Source organism: Gobio gobio, assembly GCF_949357685.1.
Source record: "Gobio gobio genome assembly, chromosome: 12".
NCBI lineage: Eukaryota > Metazoa > Chordata > Actinopteri > Cypriniformes > Gobionidae > Gobio > Gobio gobio.
The window spans coordinates 10,670,664-10,692,048 of record NC_137105.1 but is presented as its reverse complement, the minus strand read 5'-3'; the positions used below and the strand labels follow the sequence as shown (position 1 = coordinate 10,692,048).

Sequence of the window (21,385 nt, the reverse complement as noted above, 5' to 3'; positions counted from 1 at the left end):
TCTCAATCTGTATGATAACAAACTGTTTAATTCATTAGGGAATAGGCTATATCAACTCAAGCCATATTAAAGTAACATGCTGAAACATATGACTGTAATGTGACATCGCCCCAAGTTACCTGATAAATGCCACAAGTCTACAGCGTGCGCGTGAGACGATGTGTTATTCTTCTGTTGTCTCAGGGCGTTTTTACTCTGGCATTTTAGTTCGGAATGGGGCACGGTTAGCATGAAAAATTGCTAATGTGAAAGCTTACCTACAGAGCTTGGTGTGCACTGAGGTAACGAACCCGAGAACACACAACCGGAGTTCGGTTGCTCTCGGAGCTGTACCACGATTCATGTGAATGTGCAAACAACACTCGGGTGCGCACTTGTTCTGGAAGAAAGTAACCAGCGCATACGTTTTAGCCGATTACAATGTCATTAGTTCAATAACATACACGTAAGAGATGATAGTGTTGATGATTTAGCTGAGATACGATCGCGAGAGCGAGCCTGCAGTGTATTCGCGCATAGAGTGCAATCAGGGCAGCAAATGAATGGCAATTCACCGTCTCCTCAAAAAAGTCTGTTTGCAAGCAGCAAAGCCGCCTTCAAGCGAGACGCATACGGTAAACCCAAGTGTCGTTTACTCAGCTGCACATAATAGCACCAAATTAATTGAAAAAAGCCCAATATATTGACCCGCGTTCTGTTTTCTATCACGCCCGTGCACGTTTGTGATGACGTAAGATGAACGCAAATACATCAGGGTTCAAGTTGAGTGTGAAACCAGACCAACACTGCGGAGGCGGAGGGAACAATCAGACTCGGACCGCAGCAAACGTGTCCAGTATAAAACACCCTGAGAGCTGACTGGCAGCTTTAGGTGCGTTATTGGCAGCGCCTCTGGTTACATGAACGCGTCAGCACCACATCAGCACCGACAACATAGGGATTTTTTTTGGACGATAATCGCACATACTATTCGATATTCTATAATTAAATAACTAATCGAATATTCGAAAATCGCGACCCATCCCTTGTGCAGCGGCGCAATGATATTACGCAGTAGGGATGCACGATAGTGGGTTTTTGGCGATATCCGATATGCCGATATTGTTTAACTCATTTTGGCCGATGCCGATATCGATACCGATTATATGTTTATTTTTTCCCTTTGTTTGGAAACCACCATTTTGAGCAAAACCTTTTTTTTTTCATTCTGGTTTCAGATTTCTGAGGTCTCATTACTAAAGTAAATGGATACTTGTTAAAGATAAATAAATGTTAATAAAGTTATTTTTATAATAAGAGTATATTTTCTCTAAAAATAACAATAATAAAGTCAGTGATTTTTCACCCCAGACAGATGAAGTTGTAACCTAAATATTTTGCACATGAAGTGGGGGTGGCATGGCATCAGTTGATGCTGTCTTTAGCTTCAAATAAAAAAATATACAATAATTTTAGTGCTCCTTGGATTATTTTTCATCATCCATTTCATCAAATTTTATTACAGATTATTAATAATCTGTATATAGTGTCATGCTTGTGATTTGACATCATTACTGCTTTATTTATTCAGAAAAAGAAGTAACTTCAATTTATGTGTGTATTCTACTTTTCATTTTATTACTGTACTGGGCGGCAGTGGCTCAGTGGTTCATGTAGGTTGTCTACAAACCGGAAGGTTGGTGGTTCGATCCCCGGTTCCACCTGACCAAGTGTCGAGGTGTCCATGAGCAAGACACCTGACCTAACCCCAGCTGCTCCCGACGAGCTGGATGGCGCCTTGCATGGCTGACACCGCCTTTGGTGTATGAATGAGTGAGTGAATGAATGGGTGAATGTGAGGCAATATGTAAAGCGCTTTGGATGGCTGTAGGTCTGTTAAAAGCGCTATATAAATGCAGTCCTTTTACCATTTACTGTAACAACAGCGCCCCCACTACATATAACATTCTAGGACCTGGAGGAGCTTCAGCTGCTGTGGAGGCTGCTGCGCACGCTAGAGAGTGGGGCGATTGTGCTTGTTTTGGGCTAGTTTTGTTGTGAAAACCTGGCAACCCTGCGTTGACGGTCACGTCCTTCTGTACGCGCATTCACAAATTCAAGGCAGCATTTAAAAACCGTCAATATAAATCGCCATACATGCAATGTATTTGCTTGTTTTCTCTTCAAGAATGTCCACACTGCTGACGTGATCTTATGCTATAGCACTCCTTGCACACGCGAGTTATTGCAGGCACATATCAACACATTATCATATCGGCATAATTTTTTCATATCTGCCGATATATATTTTATGCATTTATCGGCCGATTCCGATGTCGTGCCGATAATATCGTGCATCCCTATTACGCAGCGCCTGAAAATAGTCCCCAGCACGCTCCCTGTGCAAGCAGGTTGTCACGTTGGTTATGTTGACGGAAGTTAGCCTATTTCCAGGCGCCTGCTTCACCCATAGTTCCTATCCATATCAGCCTAGAAAAATGTTCATCTTCCTTCAGTCTTAGTACACAATGTAACTAAAGAAGAGTCACGTTTTAAATTGGAAAAATAGCAAAAGTCTTTGGTCATTTTTGAGGGAGATGCTAACGGTCTAATCAGATTCAATGATCTATGCTAAGCTATGCTAAAAGTTCTACCGCCAGAACCGGAGATCGGCTGAATGGATTCGAAAACAGTAAAACTCGACTGTTTAACTCTAGGGGAGTTGGAAAATGAGCCTATTTTAAAAAATAGTGGAGTGTTCCTTTAACAAAGATTAATTATATTTTTTTGACACAGTGAAGATTATGCAGTGTTATTTTGCATTTGATTATTACATTTCTGTACCTACTATTAGACTTACCTGAAAAATATAAGGTAAAACACTGTTTAATTAATTTGTGTCTTTGTCATATTGTATTTTAATTGGTTTATTATTTTCTATGCATATTCACTACCCTACACAATCACCCCTAGAATGATTCATTCTTTCCAAATAGAGCTATTTATCTGGCGAAACTGTTTTTATTATTGCAGAACAACAATAAATCGCAATGCAAGTTTTTTTCAATATTGTGCAGCCCTTTTCCTAACCCTGTCCATGTGCACATTTAGCTCATTTTCATTGAAGTAATGGTGTTTGTAATGGCTATCTGAGAATTGTCTGGTTGCACATTGAATGCTCACTTAACTCAAAGTCTTTCATTGTGAATAGACAAAGTAGTTTGAAATCATGTGTTTGTTGGAAATGACATCCCTCTGTTTGTCTCCTCTTCCATGGTAACCCTGTTCTGTTTGTTTCCTAGGTTCGAGCACGTCCTCTCCTGGATGGGTCCCAGGCTGCGACTCGGCATGGCAAGCTTCCTCTTCCGCCGCTGGCATTAGCAGCCGCGGGCGACGTCACAGCGCTGCCTCGGACAGTGGCGATACCGGCATTGGAACCTCGTGTTCTGACAGCGTAGAAGGTACGAAATATATATGACGCAGCTTACTTTTGAACAAACCCTGGGTGGCTTGTTGACTAGCCTAAATCTGTTTTGTGAGGTGTGAAACGTGTTATTGATCGGCTGTTTGTAATTCATGGCTGGTTTTCGCAGTCAGACATTTTCTAGCAAGCTCATTACAAAATCAGCCCAAAGTCATGACCCGTCTCCTTATGCATCGCTTTAGTAAGACAAAAACTTAAATAGGATCTTTGAACATCAGCTCCGGTTTCGCCTTGACCAACAAATACAGAGATTTTAATGCTTTAGCGAGGTCAAACTAGGGCTGTTATTTGTCGGCCACTTTGATTTTTGAGAAGCTATCCTGAGCAAGCAATGGGTTGTTAAAGCCACTAGAAATGGGTCACGCTTCAGTGTCTCTTAAATGTATGTAGGCCAATGTGTGCAATGGCTTATGGGTAGAGATTATAAGATGATGAGTAATGTGAAATCCATTAGTTTGCATCCAAACACTCCAAATCACATGTATGTTTATTCGTGCCTCAAGCTGATCCTTCACATTGAGCCATGCTTTTTTATTATTATTATTTAACATGTTAGACAACATGGGAATTATGAGGCCAACAACATACAGTTTGAATCTAAACCAAGAGTTTAGTGCCTGATAAGGATGCATGCATTGCAATAATTTAAAAGCAGAAGAGTTGAGCGCAATTATTCTCGGTCTGTAATATTCTTGTTTTGTTTTTTAGGCTGCATTTGATCAAATGTATAGTAAAACAATAATATTAAAAAGAAATATTACAATTTAAAATAACAGCTTTCTTATTGTATGTTAAAATGTATATTTATATGTAAATGAATTCCTGTGATGGCAAAGCTGAATTTTCAGCAGCCATTTATCCAGTCGTGATCCTTCAGAAATCATTCTAAAATGCTGATTTGGTGAAATATTTATTATTAACAATGTTAAACAGTTGAGCTGATTCATATTTTTGTGGAAACGGTCATGCATTTTCAGGATTCTTTTATGAATATAGATGAAAAAACAGCATTCATTCAAAATTTAATTTTAAGAATTTAAGTTTTTACTGTCACTTTTGATTTGCACTCATTTGAAAGTGACCTATGACATCCTATGACATGAAATTAATCTAAATGATCTCATGGATGTAGCTGTTGTGGTTGTGGTTGAATTTCATACGACTTTGATATAGTTCTTTTACATTTACTGTGTTTAAATTCATATTGCCGTTGTGCAAAGTTGCCCTAAAGCCACCAGGATGGTGGTGGTGCTGGGGCTTGGGCCCGTCATCGCTGCTTGCAGCTATATTTTTTTATTGCAATGTAAACGTTTTTACTGTCACTTAATTGATATAATTCATCATTGCTGAATAAAAGTATTAATCTCTTTAAAATCTTACTGACCCCAAACTTTTGGAAGGTAATGTCTGTTTGTGTAAGTGAATGAAAAGGCCTGTTTTTGCATGGGACCCATGTGGAAATCAGGCAGCCAATCATAGAGCGGTTTTGCGTTTTCAGGTGGACAGAGATTTTTTTTTAAACCGTGATTGTTTTTTAAAACGGAGGAGGAAAAACTCTGGTTTAAAAATACCCGTGTAGTACGACGTGTGGACTAGGCCTAAGTTAACTTTGATTTCTCATTTGATATGCACAAATGATCTGGTTGAAACTAGTCTTAATTTTATACTAGTCTTAGTATAGGTAAATCATTGAAAAATTTTAGCTGTAATTCTATCATCTAAGATAAAATTAGCAGGTTATTCATTTGGTTAATGTAGGGTTTTAGCTACAATAGTGATTGTCAAAATAGTCACGGCAGATGCCCTTCGCTTATTTTCTTCCAGGGATTTCTGATATGGTCATACATAATTTAGTGTATATAACTACCAACAACTTAGCAGCTATAATCACCCGCAAGGCAGCTCAGTCAAAAAGTAGCACTTTACTTACTGTAGAACTCTTCATGCATTATGCAGGAGATTTCATTGGAAGGCATTTTCTTTACAATTATGTTTAAAACAAACCCATGGAAAACATTTACAGACACAAATTGAATGGCTCATAAATTTAGTGGCACTAATGAGAATTATTTACTAAATGTTGGTGGTCCGTATCCCAATGTCAGTAGAGTTCCTGTATCCCATCTGGTGGAGCATAATGCTAGCATTACATTGCGGTGATGCGTTCAATTACAACACACAATCTATGAACAATGTCTTTTACAAGTTCAGATGCAGTTGTAGGGTGTTATATATGCTTGCCTAGTTTAAGTGGTTCTTAACGGCCGTTCACACCAAGAACGATAACTAGATTACCATCCTCACCAGCGGATGATATTGTTGTTTATTCTAAGCGTGTGATTGTCTGTCACTTTAAATGCTTGAGCTCATTACAGCAGGATGGATTCTGATTGGCTGTCAATGGTTTTTATCTTTCATCACCTGGATGAAATCGCTCTGAAAGGGATTCCAACGATATCGTTTCTCTGTGCCATTTATCGTTGTCGCTGTGGTGAGAACTCTGCTATTCTTTAATATTGAGAACGAATTTTAGAAATTGTTATCGTTATCTTTATAGTTATCATCCTTGGTGTCAAGGGTTCTGGGTGGTTTCTAGGGTGTTGCTAGTTGGTTAAAACAGCTGCCCCCAAGTCTCTATGGTTTTGTTTTCCCTCCTTCAATGTAAATCTTTGGGTTTTATTCATCGTCATAATTGATGCCTGGGGCTATGATGGATTTGTCCTATAGTATATCATGTCTTTTCCAGTGTGAGCTCCCAGCTGGAGGCGCACCGTCCTGCCCTACATTTCCATGCAATAGCCATGTTGGTTATCGTCTCAACCTACTTCCTGTCCCACTGCTGTCTAAAGGGAGTTGACAGTTGCCTGGCTCAGTGCCCTAGGAGGACGGCCTGTCCTGCTGTCAGGCTGACCGTGGTCATGCTTGTATTGATCATAGCTCACTGGTTTAATTGATCTCTTTATCATTAGTGCAGTAAATACGCCTCCGCTCAGGGCTCAAATCAAGGTCAAGCACAGAGTCACAGGCTGTTCAAACATTCTGTTGTGTTGTGATTTTTGGCTTTTGCTTCATCAAAATACCCCAAGTGGTACTGGTACAAGTACAACAAACACACTTGTTTCAGTCAAGAATGATCTCAGGACTTGCTATATCTCTAGATGCAAACAGTCAGTAAGAGTTGGCTCCAGAAGTAGGGCAGATCTGCCATGGAAACATCTGTAATAACTGTGTAGGAGGAGAGCCGTGATATCACTTCATGGTCGAGAAAATAGCTATGACCACCCCTGCACTGCTTGATACGATGACTAAATCCATGCATGTAGAACTTGAACGCTTGTCATTTTGAAATTTCTGTTGCATGTTTGTTTTTTTAAAATACTTTGGCTATATAATTATAATTATATTACGAGTTCTAATTCAGCAGATCAACATCAAGACAATTCCCACTTCAGCTTTAATAATGACTGTTTATTCATTTCAAGTACAAGCATATTGTTGTCACGGCATTACACTTTATTGAGCCTGTAAATAGGGAACAAGTCATTCCTTGTCATTTATTAAGGGCTAATTTCCTCTTCTAGCAACTTAAATAGTTTAAAACAACCCAAGTTTCTTTCAAACTGTTTCACTGCAGTGGATGTAATTTTGGAGACAATGCACACAATGCACTGTCGAGCTGTGCAGAGGGAATCTGATAAAGAAAGGCTTACGAACGATTCTCTGAAATAAGCCTCTTGTTTTAATCTCGCCATGTTGTGCTGTGCTCAAGGATGGTTTAATGCAGGCCTAAAGTCCTTCTCTCCCAAATCTTTCTTTCATTACAGCCAATGAGTCTGTATTAGAATTTTTAATCTACATAAAAAAGGGATGTACTATTCTGGAAAGCCTCTCCAAAACCACTATATCTAGTTTTCAACGTGCAATTGCCTTATTATATTTTCACTCTAGAAAACCCTGAAACATCTGGAACATTCAGCCGTAATGTACAGACAGCAGCACCCTATAAATGAACAGCTACTGTCTCAAGATTTGAATGGTTTTCTTGGTGGTGTTTCCTAACCTTTTCTGAAGCTTTAGAAATCTTGTTTTATTTATATACACAGTGTATCTGTGGGCGCTGTGCATTTTAATTGTTTATAGAATGCATTAGCTAAATATTAAAAATACAGTTAATCACAAGTATCTTCTAAATGCCCTTATTTTTTAACTTCCCTGGTAATATTTGGGATTCACTGATCTAGTTTGTCTTTTTTCAATGATATTGCTAATTGCTAGTCAAAGGCCTTAGCCTTTTCTGTGTTTTTATGGTGTGCGTTTGCTCTCCTCATGTGCATTTCATAATTAGCAGACGGCCTCATTACGGTTCTTTAAAGAGTGACGCGTATCTGTGAGCCTGGGGACATGTCCTGCATTTAGGACATCCTGTCATATTGTACTCAGTCACTTTGAGCACATGTGACCTCAGATGCACAGAGACAGATGCATAGTCACCATGCCTCTAGCCAACACGCTTAATAAGAATTATGAATTCAATGCATTTAGGTTTAGATACAATTTACATGGAAACTTGGTTATCCTCAATTAATTTAATTGGTGCCATATACATTATTGGTGAATATTAGTGATTAGTGATCTATTGTATACATATAAATATATCTAAAGTAATTTTGCAGATCTAATGCAGATAAAACTGAATGAAGTTGTTGAGTCTTGAGGTTGCTCAACGGTTATCAGTTGTGATCTTGCCCTTTGGCCCGCTGAAGGTCTCATGACAGAAGAAGTTTTCCTTGGAAGACGTCTTCACTAGTCTATAGTGTCAGGCTTTCCTGTGACACATGTTTAACCTTGAGAAACGTGCCAGAGATGTGTCCTCTTGGAGATTAATTTACCTACTTTCATCCACCTTGAGGATCAGAATTCCCTCTCTCCAAATGAGCTGCCGGTGGATGACCTAAAACAAGGCACAGGAAATTCCTTTCGTCTTGAACCAGGACGCCTCATGACCTGAGCCACTAATTATACCTTTTTATGGGCAGAAACGGCAGCTTCATAATTACTCCTGGGGGGTTGATGGCTCCTATCGGAAGCTTCATTCTTGTTTCAACAACCCTTGCATGGGATCGACGTTAAGGGAATGACATAGCTAGACTTAATCCGACCAGAATCACATTTATTGCCCCACTTGCCATACTTCCGATCTGTCTGAGTAATGATGATTTATCAGTAATCGGATGGAAGTCACCTGTCCTGGGTCCTTAACATATTTGTCCTTGAATGTTTGCCAGGCCATGCAGGTCCATGCATTTCCATGGAGCACTTATGCAATGTAGTTTAGGACGGTTGGTGTCATCTTGCTGTGTGAGGATCAGCTGTGTCGAAAGGAAACCTGAGTCGCATGACTTATCAGCCAAGAATAAACACAGAGGTGCCCTAAGACTTGCTGGAAAGAATGCCTTGGATGCCACTGAAGCATCCAGAAATACACAAGGAGCAACCTCAACAAAGTGACGTGCATTCCAGTGTATTTGTGATCACTGTGAGTTTGCATTGTTTTAACCTTTTAACAGCAGTGTCACATACCAATGCTTATTTATAGGAGTGTCATCCATCCATCCATCCTTTTATTTTTATCTGTTTTATCTGTCTGTCATTTTATCTATCTATATATTTTATCTAATCTATCTTATCTATCGTGCTTTTTCTTGCATTCATATGTGAATGTCACTTTAGAAACTTAAGAAACTTTAGAAACTGCAGCGTGTAAGTGGCCTTTGGTCCTCAGCAGCATGAAAAGCTAAATTTGTATTCAAATTCTGAATGGATTATAGCCTAGAATGCGTGCAAAGAGCCCTCCCTTCATAATCACTACAAAGCTGTCACGCATCTCAGTTCATCACAATCTCACAAACTTCCGTTATAATCAATAACGTTGTCTACACTGCACAATGAATCTCTCATTTACATCGTGTCTACACTTTGTTTGAATGAGAGGGTTTGCAAGCATGCAGAACTCGGCACTGGACAAAAACTCCTCTGTGTTTTGAGCGATGAGTGGATTATGACTAATTTAAACACCTCTGATTGGCCATTGCGTCCAAGAAATCAACAGATATGTCTGTGATTGGCTACATTGCTCAACGCTGCAAAAAAACGTTGTACATTTCAAACGCTGCTGTGGGCACCGGGATCAGTCGTGTCAAAACTAAATAAACATCACGTTTTTAGGTGTAGCTCTATTCCATTCATAGTTTCAGCAAAGCAAAAATGCATTATATTCTTCATAAAATGATTTATTCTTTTTTTATAGCAATCTTTATGTAAAATAAAGTTGTAAATATTCAGTATCATTAGTTATTCATTTTGAGATTATAATTCATGCTTTTTTGAATAAGGTATTCGGCTTTAGGACCATCCCTACTAATATGGTTACTTCATTGTCAGTTTTCCCAGTGGTTGGTTGGCGATGTGAGTGTACATCATATTTACATTGACAGTTGGTAATTTTTGATTAATGATCTTTATCAGTTTCAAAAACTGGTAAACAATCTTACATTTGCCATTTTAATTCGCTACTCTGTTTAAAAATGTAGTATCAATCCAGTGGTATTAGGCAAATCTCTTTCTTCAAATCTGTCTGATCTTCACCGAACATCCTAGTCCCAAGGGAATTCGCAGGTCAAAATGTTACTCTCTATTAGATTTGGGCTAGATTAGCTCCTGGCACTGTCCGATTAGCCAGTTGGGATTAGCGTTTGACTGAGGGTAGGGTAATGCAGTTAGAATGATTAAGGGGGTATTGTTTGCTCACGGCCTTATGCGCCCACTGCCTTGTACCCCATAGCCCCACCCCGAAACATTTTAATATGCCAGCTGCTCCGAACTCATCGCTCTAATGATGGCTTAGACCCTGAATGAGGAATGAGTTCGACACAACACTGAATTAACATTCTCTTCTTAGTTTACATGAGAGCTAAAACCATTTTGCTCAAGCAACTGCTAGATTTTTTTTGGCTGTTTTTAAATGTATGAGGTACTTCTGTCGATGAATATCTAATGAGGTATATGGTAGACTTTATCACATTTGTTAATTGCTCATATCAGCTCATGCATATATGCAAGATAAATGTGTTAATTTGCCTTGCAGATATGTCCCTGCATATGGGTGTGCATTGCTTCATGGCAGTTAGCCTAATAGCAAATCCTCCCAAAGCCAAAAACTATCACTTTTTGTATCAGTAACAGTCCAGCCAAATGTAGCCTACTGCTACAAAAGACAGCCTTTCGCTAAGAGTCCTCAACCTATTTAAGAATCAGCTTTGACTAGCCATTCTTTGAATAGCCCAGACTTTTTTGAGGCGTCATGGTTTGAAATGTCATGCTGGGTAACACTTAGCCTCGCATAGCCAGATCTCTAAATTAGGGGTGGCACGGTTCACAAAACCCACGGTTCGGTTCATATCACGGTTTTAGGGTCACGTTTTTGGTTCTGTACGGTTCTTGTTGTTTTTTATCGTTAACACTCCAGAAATTGACTTCAGCATATGATATATATATATAGCTTAATCATCCACAGTTTAGGATACAGTATTAAAAAATTGTTATATCAAGTTGTTTCCTAACTGGCTGTCTACCGAGTCTGACACATTGGCGTAACATTTTTCATGTTAATCATATCAATTTTGATCAGAACAATGCACTGTGGCTTTAATTCAGCTGACCTAAATCACAAATTTCTCCATGAAGTGTTTTCCGTGTGTTTCACAATCACCATATGACATCCAGCGCTGTGAAAAAGAAGAAAAAAAATACACGAAAACACACACTCCGAACCGAGACAAGCAAACCGAATGGTTCGGTTTTTTTCCATGTATCGTACCACCCCTACTCTAAATACACAGTATACGGTATGGTCCTTATGGTGTATTAGAGCTGCACGATTCTTGTTAAATTGAGAATCACACATTTTTTGTTTCAAACAGAGATGACGATTCTCCCACGATTCTGGTCAGACAACTAAACCAAATTTACTAGAGGTTCTAGATGGTGAACATGGCTGTTAACCACTAAAAAATTATAAAATCACCATAAAAGTAGTCCATATGCACAATATTCCAAGTCTTTGAAGTATTCAATTACACATATGACCTCCAAATCAAAATTAGGAACCTTTAAAATGGTAAAATGGGGCACTTTCAGGAATATCTAAAGGTGACTGAATTATTGATCATTAATGCACACCTGATGTAGTAATGTGGCCATGATGGAGACCTGGAGTAATGCCTAACAAACTTTTTTTTTTTATTTGAAAGAATGCTTGCAGATTGTATAACTTAAATCCTATTGGGCTACCTGATTTCCATTATATTGTTCTCTGGTGTCTGCTTTGAGACAGCCTGGCATGTTCATTTACTCATCTAACATATTGCGTTGTGTTGAAGGCTCAATGGTGTTGAAAAGCCTCCCAGTGCAGGGTCGTCCAGAAATAACGCACCTTTTCTCCTTTTGGCAGAGGGGTAAGGATTTTCTGTGCATGTGAATGCCAGCTTAATCAATTCTGAATTAAGGGTCAAGCTGAGCGTTGATTAAATCTCACCAAAATAGGATTTTCTATCACAACTCTATAACTAACCAGTTTGTGTATGTGGACAATTAATGAGATGCCTTGTTTTTTTATGGATGAGGGCAGCGTGAAAGGATGGAAGTCTGTCTATGTGAGGCTTTCTAATTACACTTGGAGTGCAGCCACACTTGCACTTGGAAGCTTCTGCCCTGCCCTTTTTAATTAATAATCTCTCTGGGTTTTAACCGCACAACCACGACGGGCTAACTCGTGTTTTTTCTATGTTGAAAGCAGATCTGTTTAGTATCCAGCATATCTTGATCATATTCTGGAGGAAGGGGGAAGGGAAGGATTTCCCTCTGAAAATAAATTTGACTAGTTTAGTTATAAGACTAGTTAAGGCAAAAAACAGTACTAGGAATCACATGGTGGGTGGAAAATGGCTGAAGGATGAGTTGGCAAAAATGCTACATATTTAAAGTCAACAAGAAAAGGCATTCACAACCATTTAGTCTTGTAATAGTTGTATGTCTACGTGATTTGGGATATTCAATGAGGATTTTTGTGTGTCTGAGACCAAATCTTGCTATTTATATACGTTAATGTTGTTTAATAGACAAATGATGAGGCTTTGAAGCCTCCAAGCTCCCCATGTTGGTGACCTACATTCTCTGTATTAGCCAGTATTGACTGTTACATTGGTTTCAGTTCATTGTTGAGTTATCTGGTAAACAGGAAAGCTATGTAAGATCACTGAAATGACGATATCACATGGACACATCATTCACTTCCTGTGGACTGATATTTGTAGGTGTGTTTATAGAAACCATGCTGATTGTTTTAATATCACTGTGCTTTTCTAGACAATGAAGCAGGAGAGTTTTTTTTGTCCTCTGCCTCTGTTTTATTTGGTTAGCTAAAGGCCAAATAAATTGAACTTCAAAAATATCTTGTAAGTTTCAGAAGTCATAGCTTTTATTAAATCCAATCTCAGAGAAAGACTTGTTTGGAATTTTGTCACATTATGACATTATGATGTAATAGTGCGATAAAAGACAGTTGCTGCGTCCCAATTCGCATACTTTCCGTACTAAATAGTATTCGGAAAAATAATTAGTATGTCCCAAATCGTAGTATGTTGAAAAGAGTATTCCAGAGATTCCTGGATGGTCTACTATTTCCGGTCAGAATGCGAAGTGCAGATCGATGCGCACTCTAACTGCTGATCTTGCCCACAACCCATTGCGAGATGGACGAGGATTTGATTAGAACTACAAAGTATTAAAAAAAAACTACAAACATGACGGTCATGCAAGTGCTACGGTTAAGTAGAGAGGGTTAGATAAAGGGGTTTGAGTGAGCAATTATCAGTATCTAACTTGATGAAAAGATATTTATTAAATATTATCCGCATTACATTTCATCTGCAGCAGCATTGAGAACTTGTGTAATGATACGTTTGGCCATTAACTTTTAAATACATCATTATATTTAAACTGCAAACACATGAGAGGAGTCTCTGCATTAAAGACCCACGAAAGGCAGATCAACGTGCGTCTACACTTCTCTCTGATACGGTAGGAAATGAAACTGAATGTGGAGGATTTGAACTGTGACGATGATTGACAGGGCAGTTTAAACAGTGACGGGATGCACGTAACTAAGCGACAGAGTCCGTTAAAGATGACGAAGTAGTATGTCCCAAAGCTTGCATACTCTTCTGCTACACACTCAAAAGTATGTACTTTTTCTTCACAAAAAGAGTACATACTTTTAGGTCCACTGGACTAAAAATAACATTACCTTCCAAAGGATCCTAATGCTAGGAAAGTGGTTATTTATTTGTGAATGTCCCAGTAGAGCATTATTTGTTAATTCCGTACATTTCAGTTTGGATTATTTGATAAATCAGTTGCATTTCTCTTATTTACATCGTGTTTGCATTGTTAGTTATGATGAAAACTTTCGTGAGAGTACAGAAATCGAGTTGCAATGACGAGATCACTGCATTCATGCGCTCAACAGGTATGTTTGTCATCGGCTAATGCTCATTGCTGCAACCTATCATGATGTGACGGGAGTAGATCTAAATTAGACATGTGCCGGTAAATGGTAATACGATTTACCGCAATAATGAACATGCACAATATTGTTATCGTGGGCACTTCAAAATACCGTGAATAATTATTTATTATGAATTATTCCGATTTTTAGAATGCATTTTAAGAATACTTTACCCATCAACCGTTTAAAATGAACAGAATGCGTTAAATGTACATTTCAGCATTTAATAACACATTATTAAAATCAAAAGTTGTAACTGTATTATTTAATGGACCTGAGCTTACACTAACTAACAGTTGCTTTTTTAAACTAACATTATCAAAGAAGAATAACTTATGTAAAAATGTAGCTATTCATTCTTTGTTAATGCATTAACTGGTGAGACATTATTGTAAAGTGTTATTGTTCTTAATAATTATTTTGCACTTAATCTGTTTTAAATATTTGTTTACTTTATACATTTTTGTGTATTGCTTTATTGTATTTAAATGTTTGGTTCTTTTGTTATAAGGAAGTTATTAAACCTGTTATAGTATGACAACACTTTTTTTGCAACTTATTTCAATATCGCGATAATACCGTATACCGTGATAAAAGCTTCAGCAATTAATCGCAACATGAAAATTTGATACCGGCACATGCCTAATCTAAATATAACTTTTCACAATTAGTTAATGTCGATAGATGTGATAGTAAAAACATAGGAAAAGATTAAGAGAGATTTACGCATTTAATACTTGGTTCATATGCAGAGGTGTTAGCCAATCACAGCAGTGGGTGTTTACACTGAAGTCTCACAGCAGACACGCACCTTCAAACTTCTAAATTATTACCATTTGTGATATAAAAATCATACTAACATTATAAGTACACCCCGGAAAACATTATAAATGCAGTTCATGGCCCCTTTAACTCACTTCTCAATGGATGCTTTGCACTAATAGGACTACAAGAAGCGCCAGATTCCCAGTGGCTCTGTGATGTGTTTTTGTTGTTCTTCTTCTTCATTATTACTGATTCATCAGTATTTCGCCATCTGGATTGGTTTACTAGACATCCCCTTTACAACACCACCAATCAAAGTAGCTCTTTGGTAACAAATTCACCCTCCTCAGCAGTATATTTCAAGACATTTACTGTCAATCCAAGTATTTTTAATTGTTGGTCTGTGCAGTTGAATGCTTTGGGCCTTTGTGTTGTGCATTTTTAAGAAGACGCATCAAGTAAAGACATTTTTAGAACAGGGCTTTCTTATGACCAACAAGTTGACTTACTGTACATACAGCACGCAGACTAATTGATTTTCAGGTGAAATTGATGTAGTTTTGCACGTCCCTAATCATGGATGTAAAAGCAGGGCTTTTGTTTACTTGTGCCGCATTGAAACATGAGTCAAATCACCACCCATATAGAAAACAGAATGAAATCCAGTGATGCTTTGCAAAAGGGATAATCCTCTCGCCTTAGAGGAAACAGATAAGAGCTTCCAGTCCTTCAAATACTGCAAGATGTAGTCCTGTGGAAAACCTCCCCGCTGAGACCGAGTAATTTCTCTAATTATGAACTAAGGCCCATGCTCACAAAAGTAGGTTAGCTCCTCTTGTTGAATGTAGTGTTTTATAACTATAGAACATCAGTTTTTGAGTTTATACACCATCATGGAATGATCACCACCAGTGCATTTTAGCAGCTTAACTTTACCACATAATCATATGAAGCTTCACCTGTATTCTCATAGGCCACACATACAGAACGATTCATGTTAAATTCACTGTATCTGGTGCTCCACCACAGGAAGGAAACTATTTGGGCTTAAGTGGCTCTTTCCACATATCCACAACGACGCTTTGCTTGACTTTTCCATAGTGGAATTTGTTGAAAAGGGAAAGATCAGGTTTCAGTTATTTTATGTAATGTGTTTTTTTTGCTGATTTTGGCTTTTCTAAGTCACATTTCACACTATTAAACTCCGCATTTGTGGTATACAGCACATAGTTAGTTGTGTAGTCAACGTAGTTTGACTTAAACACATTAATATTAATAAAAAGTTACATTTCTGCTCAATATAAACTACCGTAAAAAAGTTTGGGGTCTGTTATATCTTTTTTAATGCTTTTTAAATCAACATTAACTATAAACTGTAATATTATTACAATTTAAAATAACTTTTCTGTTTTAATATATTTTAAAATATATGATGCAAAGTTGATTTTTCAGCATCATTACTCCAGTCTTCAGTGTCACATGATCCTTCAGAAATCATTCTAATATGATGATTTGTAGCTTAAGAAACATTTATGATTATTATCAATGTTGAAAACCGTTGTGCTGTTGATATTTTTTGTGGAAACTGTAATGCATTTTTTCATGATTCTTCAACGGATAGAAAGTTAATGCACCCTTGCTGAATAAAAGTATGAATTTCCTAAAAAGAATACTAATCTTACTGACCCCAAACTGTTGTAAGTTTATATTTGTAAAATATCGGTCTAAACAGTTTTAGACCTGTAAGAAGATTAAGCTTTGTTAGCAGGGCTCCAGAGTGCGACTAAATGGTCGCATTTTGCGACTAAAATTTGAGAGTGTGCGACTGAATTTTACATCCAGTCGCACATGTGCGACCAGTAAATTTGCCTGCTGTCGGTACTGGAGAAATTAAGAAAATACAATTACTAATTATAATTGATAGACGTTATGTCTGGCAAATTCTATCTTTTTATATGAGATAATATTAAACCATTTGTCCGTGATGCATTTTTGCCATTCGCAATCCAGAAGAGAGAGAAAGCGAGCGAGCTACAGCGAACACAACACAGTCAGCTTAATGAGTGACGATGGCCAAGAGAACTACACAAAAGTTTAGTCTGCTTAAACTCTTGGGATATGCTGTGATAATAATCTAATTTTATTTTCGATTTCGGCTTCCAAGAATTATAAAAAGATGATATGAGGTAAAACTATTCCCATAGCCGTGTTCGTCGAGCTCATCCTTCCCTTCACAGCTGCGCTGTCATTTCTCCCTAAACCTAAACTAAACGTCAGATTCAGTGATTGTTGTAAACTGCACTGCTAAACTGCGGGATGTGTTTGATAATAAAGAGATATTAAATGCACAATAATCTGCGCAAGAGACGCTGTTTCCAACTTCAAGGCGGCTTATGTGTGTGTGCTGCGAAATGGACCGACTGGAGCTTTTTTAAATTTTAGGCTTTGTGTGCGCGTCTAAACCATCAAATAAACAACAAATAGCCCCAAGTGTCAAAATGACCGGATTGGAGAGTAGTTATTTTAACAGTTTATATCTTAAATGGGCGTAAATAGTTTGGAGAAATAGGAGAATATGATATTATTAGTTCTACATTCGATCGCTCTTAAAGGGGCAGCGTCTAATAAACCTGCTGACGATTGAGCCATTCATTCGAATCGAACAAAAGGCAAATAGAAAATATTCACATCTCTTGAATTAATAACTTTAGCTTTTATAAGCATTAATCTATCAATGTATACAGTGAAAACTATGCAGTGTTATTTTACATTTCATTACTTTATTAGATTTCTTTGTAGGTTTGTTCTTTACTGTAATATTAATGTTAGCAGACCTTCCGAATGCTGCACACTGGTCCATTTACAAATAGATGTTTTATATTTTTGTTCAAACTTTGCGGTTTCTTTTGCTATAGATATTTTACTTTTCAGATTATAAAGCCATATTAATTATGTTCTTAATTATGCTTTTTTTTTTTATAAAAAAAGAAAATAATGTATAATAAAAAGAACCGGTAAGAATACTGTTAAAGTACCGGATCGATAAGCAGTATCGGTAAGAGTAGTAATACCATTAAAACCTTAACGATACCGGATCCCTATTAGTAATACAGTGGAAATTAGTAGATTTGGTTAGCATGTTGATTTATGGTGTGCGCCCCTAAAATTTCTGGTTGTGCCCCTAAAATTTTCAGTTGGGGGCCACTGTGCTCCTAGTGAAAAAAGTTAGTCTGGAGCCCTGGGAGGCTATGAAATTTCTAGCTCTTAAATTCAATGGATTTTAATTTAATTCATGAAAGACCTTGGATGTAGAAAAGGAGAGCGGCTTCTCTTGTAATGAATGAGGTCACTGGCTAACCCTCTCTCATCTCAGCCACCAGGTTTATTCTCTCTATTTATTTTGTTTGGGCTATTTTACCATTTTATCCCAAACTGTTCCATATGTTATTTTGGCGCAGCTTAGCCATAAAGGGACCTTGTACATAGAGCTTCCTTTATATTGACCTCCTTTCATCTGTTTGGGCATCGCATGTAAGCCATTACGGCTGTGATGATGGCCCTTTTGTGGTAAATGTGATCCTGCGCATTAGGTCTCAGTTATTGTGGCCCCTGAGGACTGGAACGTCTGTCATCAGGCTCCAGCTGCAGTGCGTTTGAGTATGAGGTCTGGAGTGATGTTTGTGTGAAAACCATCACAAAGAACTGTATGATAAAGAAAAAAAGCCAATGAAAGCCGGTCAATTTGCGGCACAAAAGTACACGGCCCAACGTCAGAGACATATCTTGCCATTCAGAGAAAATACATTTACATTTGCTTTTGTTAGTTCCTTGGAACCTTGTAAAATCGCTCTTCCATAATTTGCAACGTTTTTCATTTGAAGGTCAAATGAAAAACAGGATGCTTGTGTGCCCTGACATGGTGAAAGGGCCTTAAATTTTCTCTTTTTATCAGTTTATCTTTAGTTTTGATGTTTGTCAGTAGGGTAAAAGCTTAAATGTCAACACTTAAGCCACATTTCCACCACAGGAACGAGGGACTTTGGGCTGGTACTCGGTGTGTTTCAACCACAGGGACCAGGGTCTAAGGCTGCGTTCACACTGCAGGCTGAAACGACCCAATTCCGATTTTTTTGCCCTTATGCGACCTGTATCTGATCTTTTCATGACAGTCTGAACGACACAGATCCGATCTTTTCAAATGCGACCCAGGCCACTTGGGTATGTGGTCCAAATCCGATACATATCCGATCTTTTGAAATGCGTCTTCAGTCTGAACTGCCAGGTCACATGTATCCGACCCGCATGTCGTTGATACGCGACAAACGTCATCATTGTACGTTGAAGTAGGCGGGAATGAGAAGATAAACAACTATGTACCGACGTTGCTACCACTGCTCCACAAAACGCCATGGCCAAAAACCTTGCTCTCCTCCTCTTTTTTAATTTTCTTCTTAACATGAGAAGGTTGTAATGGTGCTGGCTCCGTTGCGAAAATAACTTTAATAAAGCTAAACGAACTCCAATGCTGACACCCATATTTGGCTACTTCCATAAACAACAAGTGACGTCGTTGACCGTTGAGTGCTCTTCTGCGCATGCGGGTCACTTCTGGGTCATTTCACGTTCACACAGGACATCACAAAAGGTCGCATTTAATTGGAAATGTGAACGGCCTTGCAAAAAAATCGCATTTTTTCAAAAAATCGGAATTGAGCATTAAGCCCTGCAGTGTGAACGCAGCCTAAATGAAGTTCTGGGTAAACATTTCCCCTTCAAAAACGGCCCTGCTCATGAGCTAGTACTTTTTCAAAGTTCAGGAAAGTTCGGAGGTGGGACTTGGGCGCTGAGCATGCTGATTGGTTGAGTTCACGCAGCATTTTGATTGGCTGACTCCACGCAGCATTTTATTTCATTCACCATTTTTAAAAGTCTGTTTCGGTGCATGCAATAACAGTTAAGAAATATGGACGATGGACAGGCGACGAAGTTTAGGCTTTATTAACCTCTTAACAAGCGCCCCATTTTTTAGGAATTCTTTGAAAACGATATACCCAAATGAAAATGTCTGCAGCTCTTAAACCCTATGGTCTATATTCATAAACCTGGTCTTATTTTAAACTAGACACTTGAAATATTGCTACCCAAGAGTCATAATAACTCAAAGTAATATGGGAACAGAGTAATATACATGTAAATATACATGTAAGTGACTCACGTTTTTTGTTTTTTGTTTTCACTTAGGGAAAAAAATATTATAATTTAATGTTAAGAGCCTGAAAATAACTTAAATATAAAACTGAATGTCTAATCATGTCATGATTCAAATATGAGGATGATTCTCTCAGTAATGTAGCTTCTGTGAGCTTTTATGTCAAGAAAAGTCTAGGCGTCATTTCAAAAAGGCCATTTATTTCAGAACATTTGCTATTGTAAAGAGTAGTTTTTCATTCAAATAAATCTGCAATAAACTGCAATATACTACTAATTATAATGGATAAACAGTTACTGAAAAACTAAAGCAACTATTTACAGAGATTACAAAGTGTAAAAAACTCATTTAGCTGATGGGAAGCGTCTGTGAGAGACAGCGCGCTCCACTGCAGCTGGCCATGGAGAACGCGCAGCCAGCGCGCAAAAACAGTATTCACCAAAGCCTACTTACGCAAACTGCGCAAGATAATGCCTTTTGATTGGTTACTAAGTCCATCAATCAAACCTTTGTTGGAAAGGCATTGGCTGGGCACCGAGTGCCTTTATCCAACGAAAACCATGGGCGCAATGATTGACAGCTCACCAAGCCTGTAAGGCACTTCCTCTATATGATGCATCCCAGAAGAGTCTCTGATTGAAGGAGAGAGACGAGGGAGGGTTTAAAATACGTGGGAGAAGCCATTCTAGCAGGGGGAGTTTGCCAGACACGGAATAGAATCGATATTTCATTGAAAATGGACATGATTGATCACGCTAACTCAAAACTCTCTTGCAAACAACGGAGGATTTTTAGTTTTTTCCCTATTTTTTCGTTGTTTTGGATTAAAAAGTGGGATGCATTTTGAAGAATGGACTCTTACACAGAGATGTATGCGGGTGTTTATTGGATTCGTCCGATCTGATCTGAACGACAGGAGATGAAAGATGAGTAACGCTGATATTATGCTAATGTTTACATGGACGGTCCTTTAGCGTTTCATTTAACCCTTTCCTCTCTGGTGTATTTATTGCAAAAACAAGTTCAGAACATGAATCTTGAGTGTTTTAGCTTTCAAATGATGCATAGTTTGTGATAGTTGATTGAATATTTTGTATAAAACAAAAGTAAATAAAAGTACACACCCCCCCACTTCCGTCAACCCCCCCGTCCACGATCCGATGCGGGTTAAGAAGTTAAGCATGCAGAGGACGAAATCCAGCAGGAACTTGGAAGTCGCACACAGTCCTACGTCACCAGACTAATCTTTTTGGTGCTTTAGACCGCGATGGAAATTCAGACAGCAACAGGTCTGGGGGGTAAAGTTCCTGGGACTAATTGTTTC

The 21,385-nt window shown here is 38.2% G+C and overlaps 1 protein-coding gene across 3 annotated transcripts in view; it reads left to right on the top strand.

Moving 5' to 3' along the window:
• Positions 1-21,385, top strand: part of cep85l (centrosomal protein 85L) — a 96,258-nt gene that overhangs the window by 13,513 nt on the left and 61,360 nt on the right. For all 3 annotated transcript variants that reach the window (XM_079831990.1, XM_079831988.1, XM_079831989.1), the window contains exon 2: positions 3,282-3,440. In XM_079831990.1, coding sequence (XP_079688116.1) covers positions 3,282-3,440 — 159 coding nt within the window. The remainder of the gene's footprint in view (positions 1-3,281; positions 3,441-21,385) is intronic.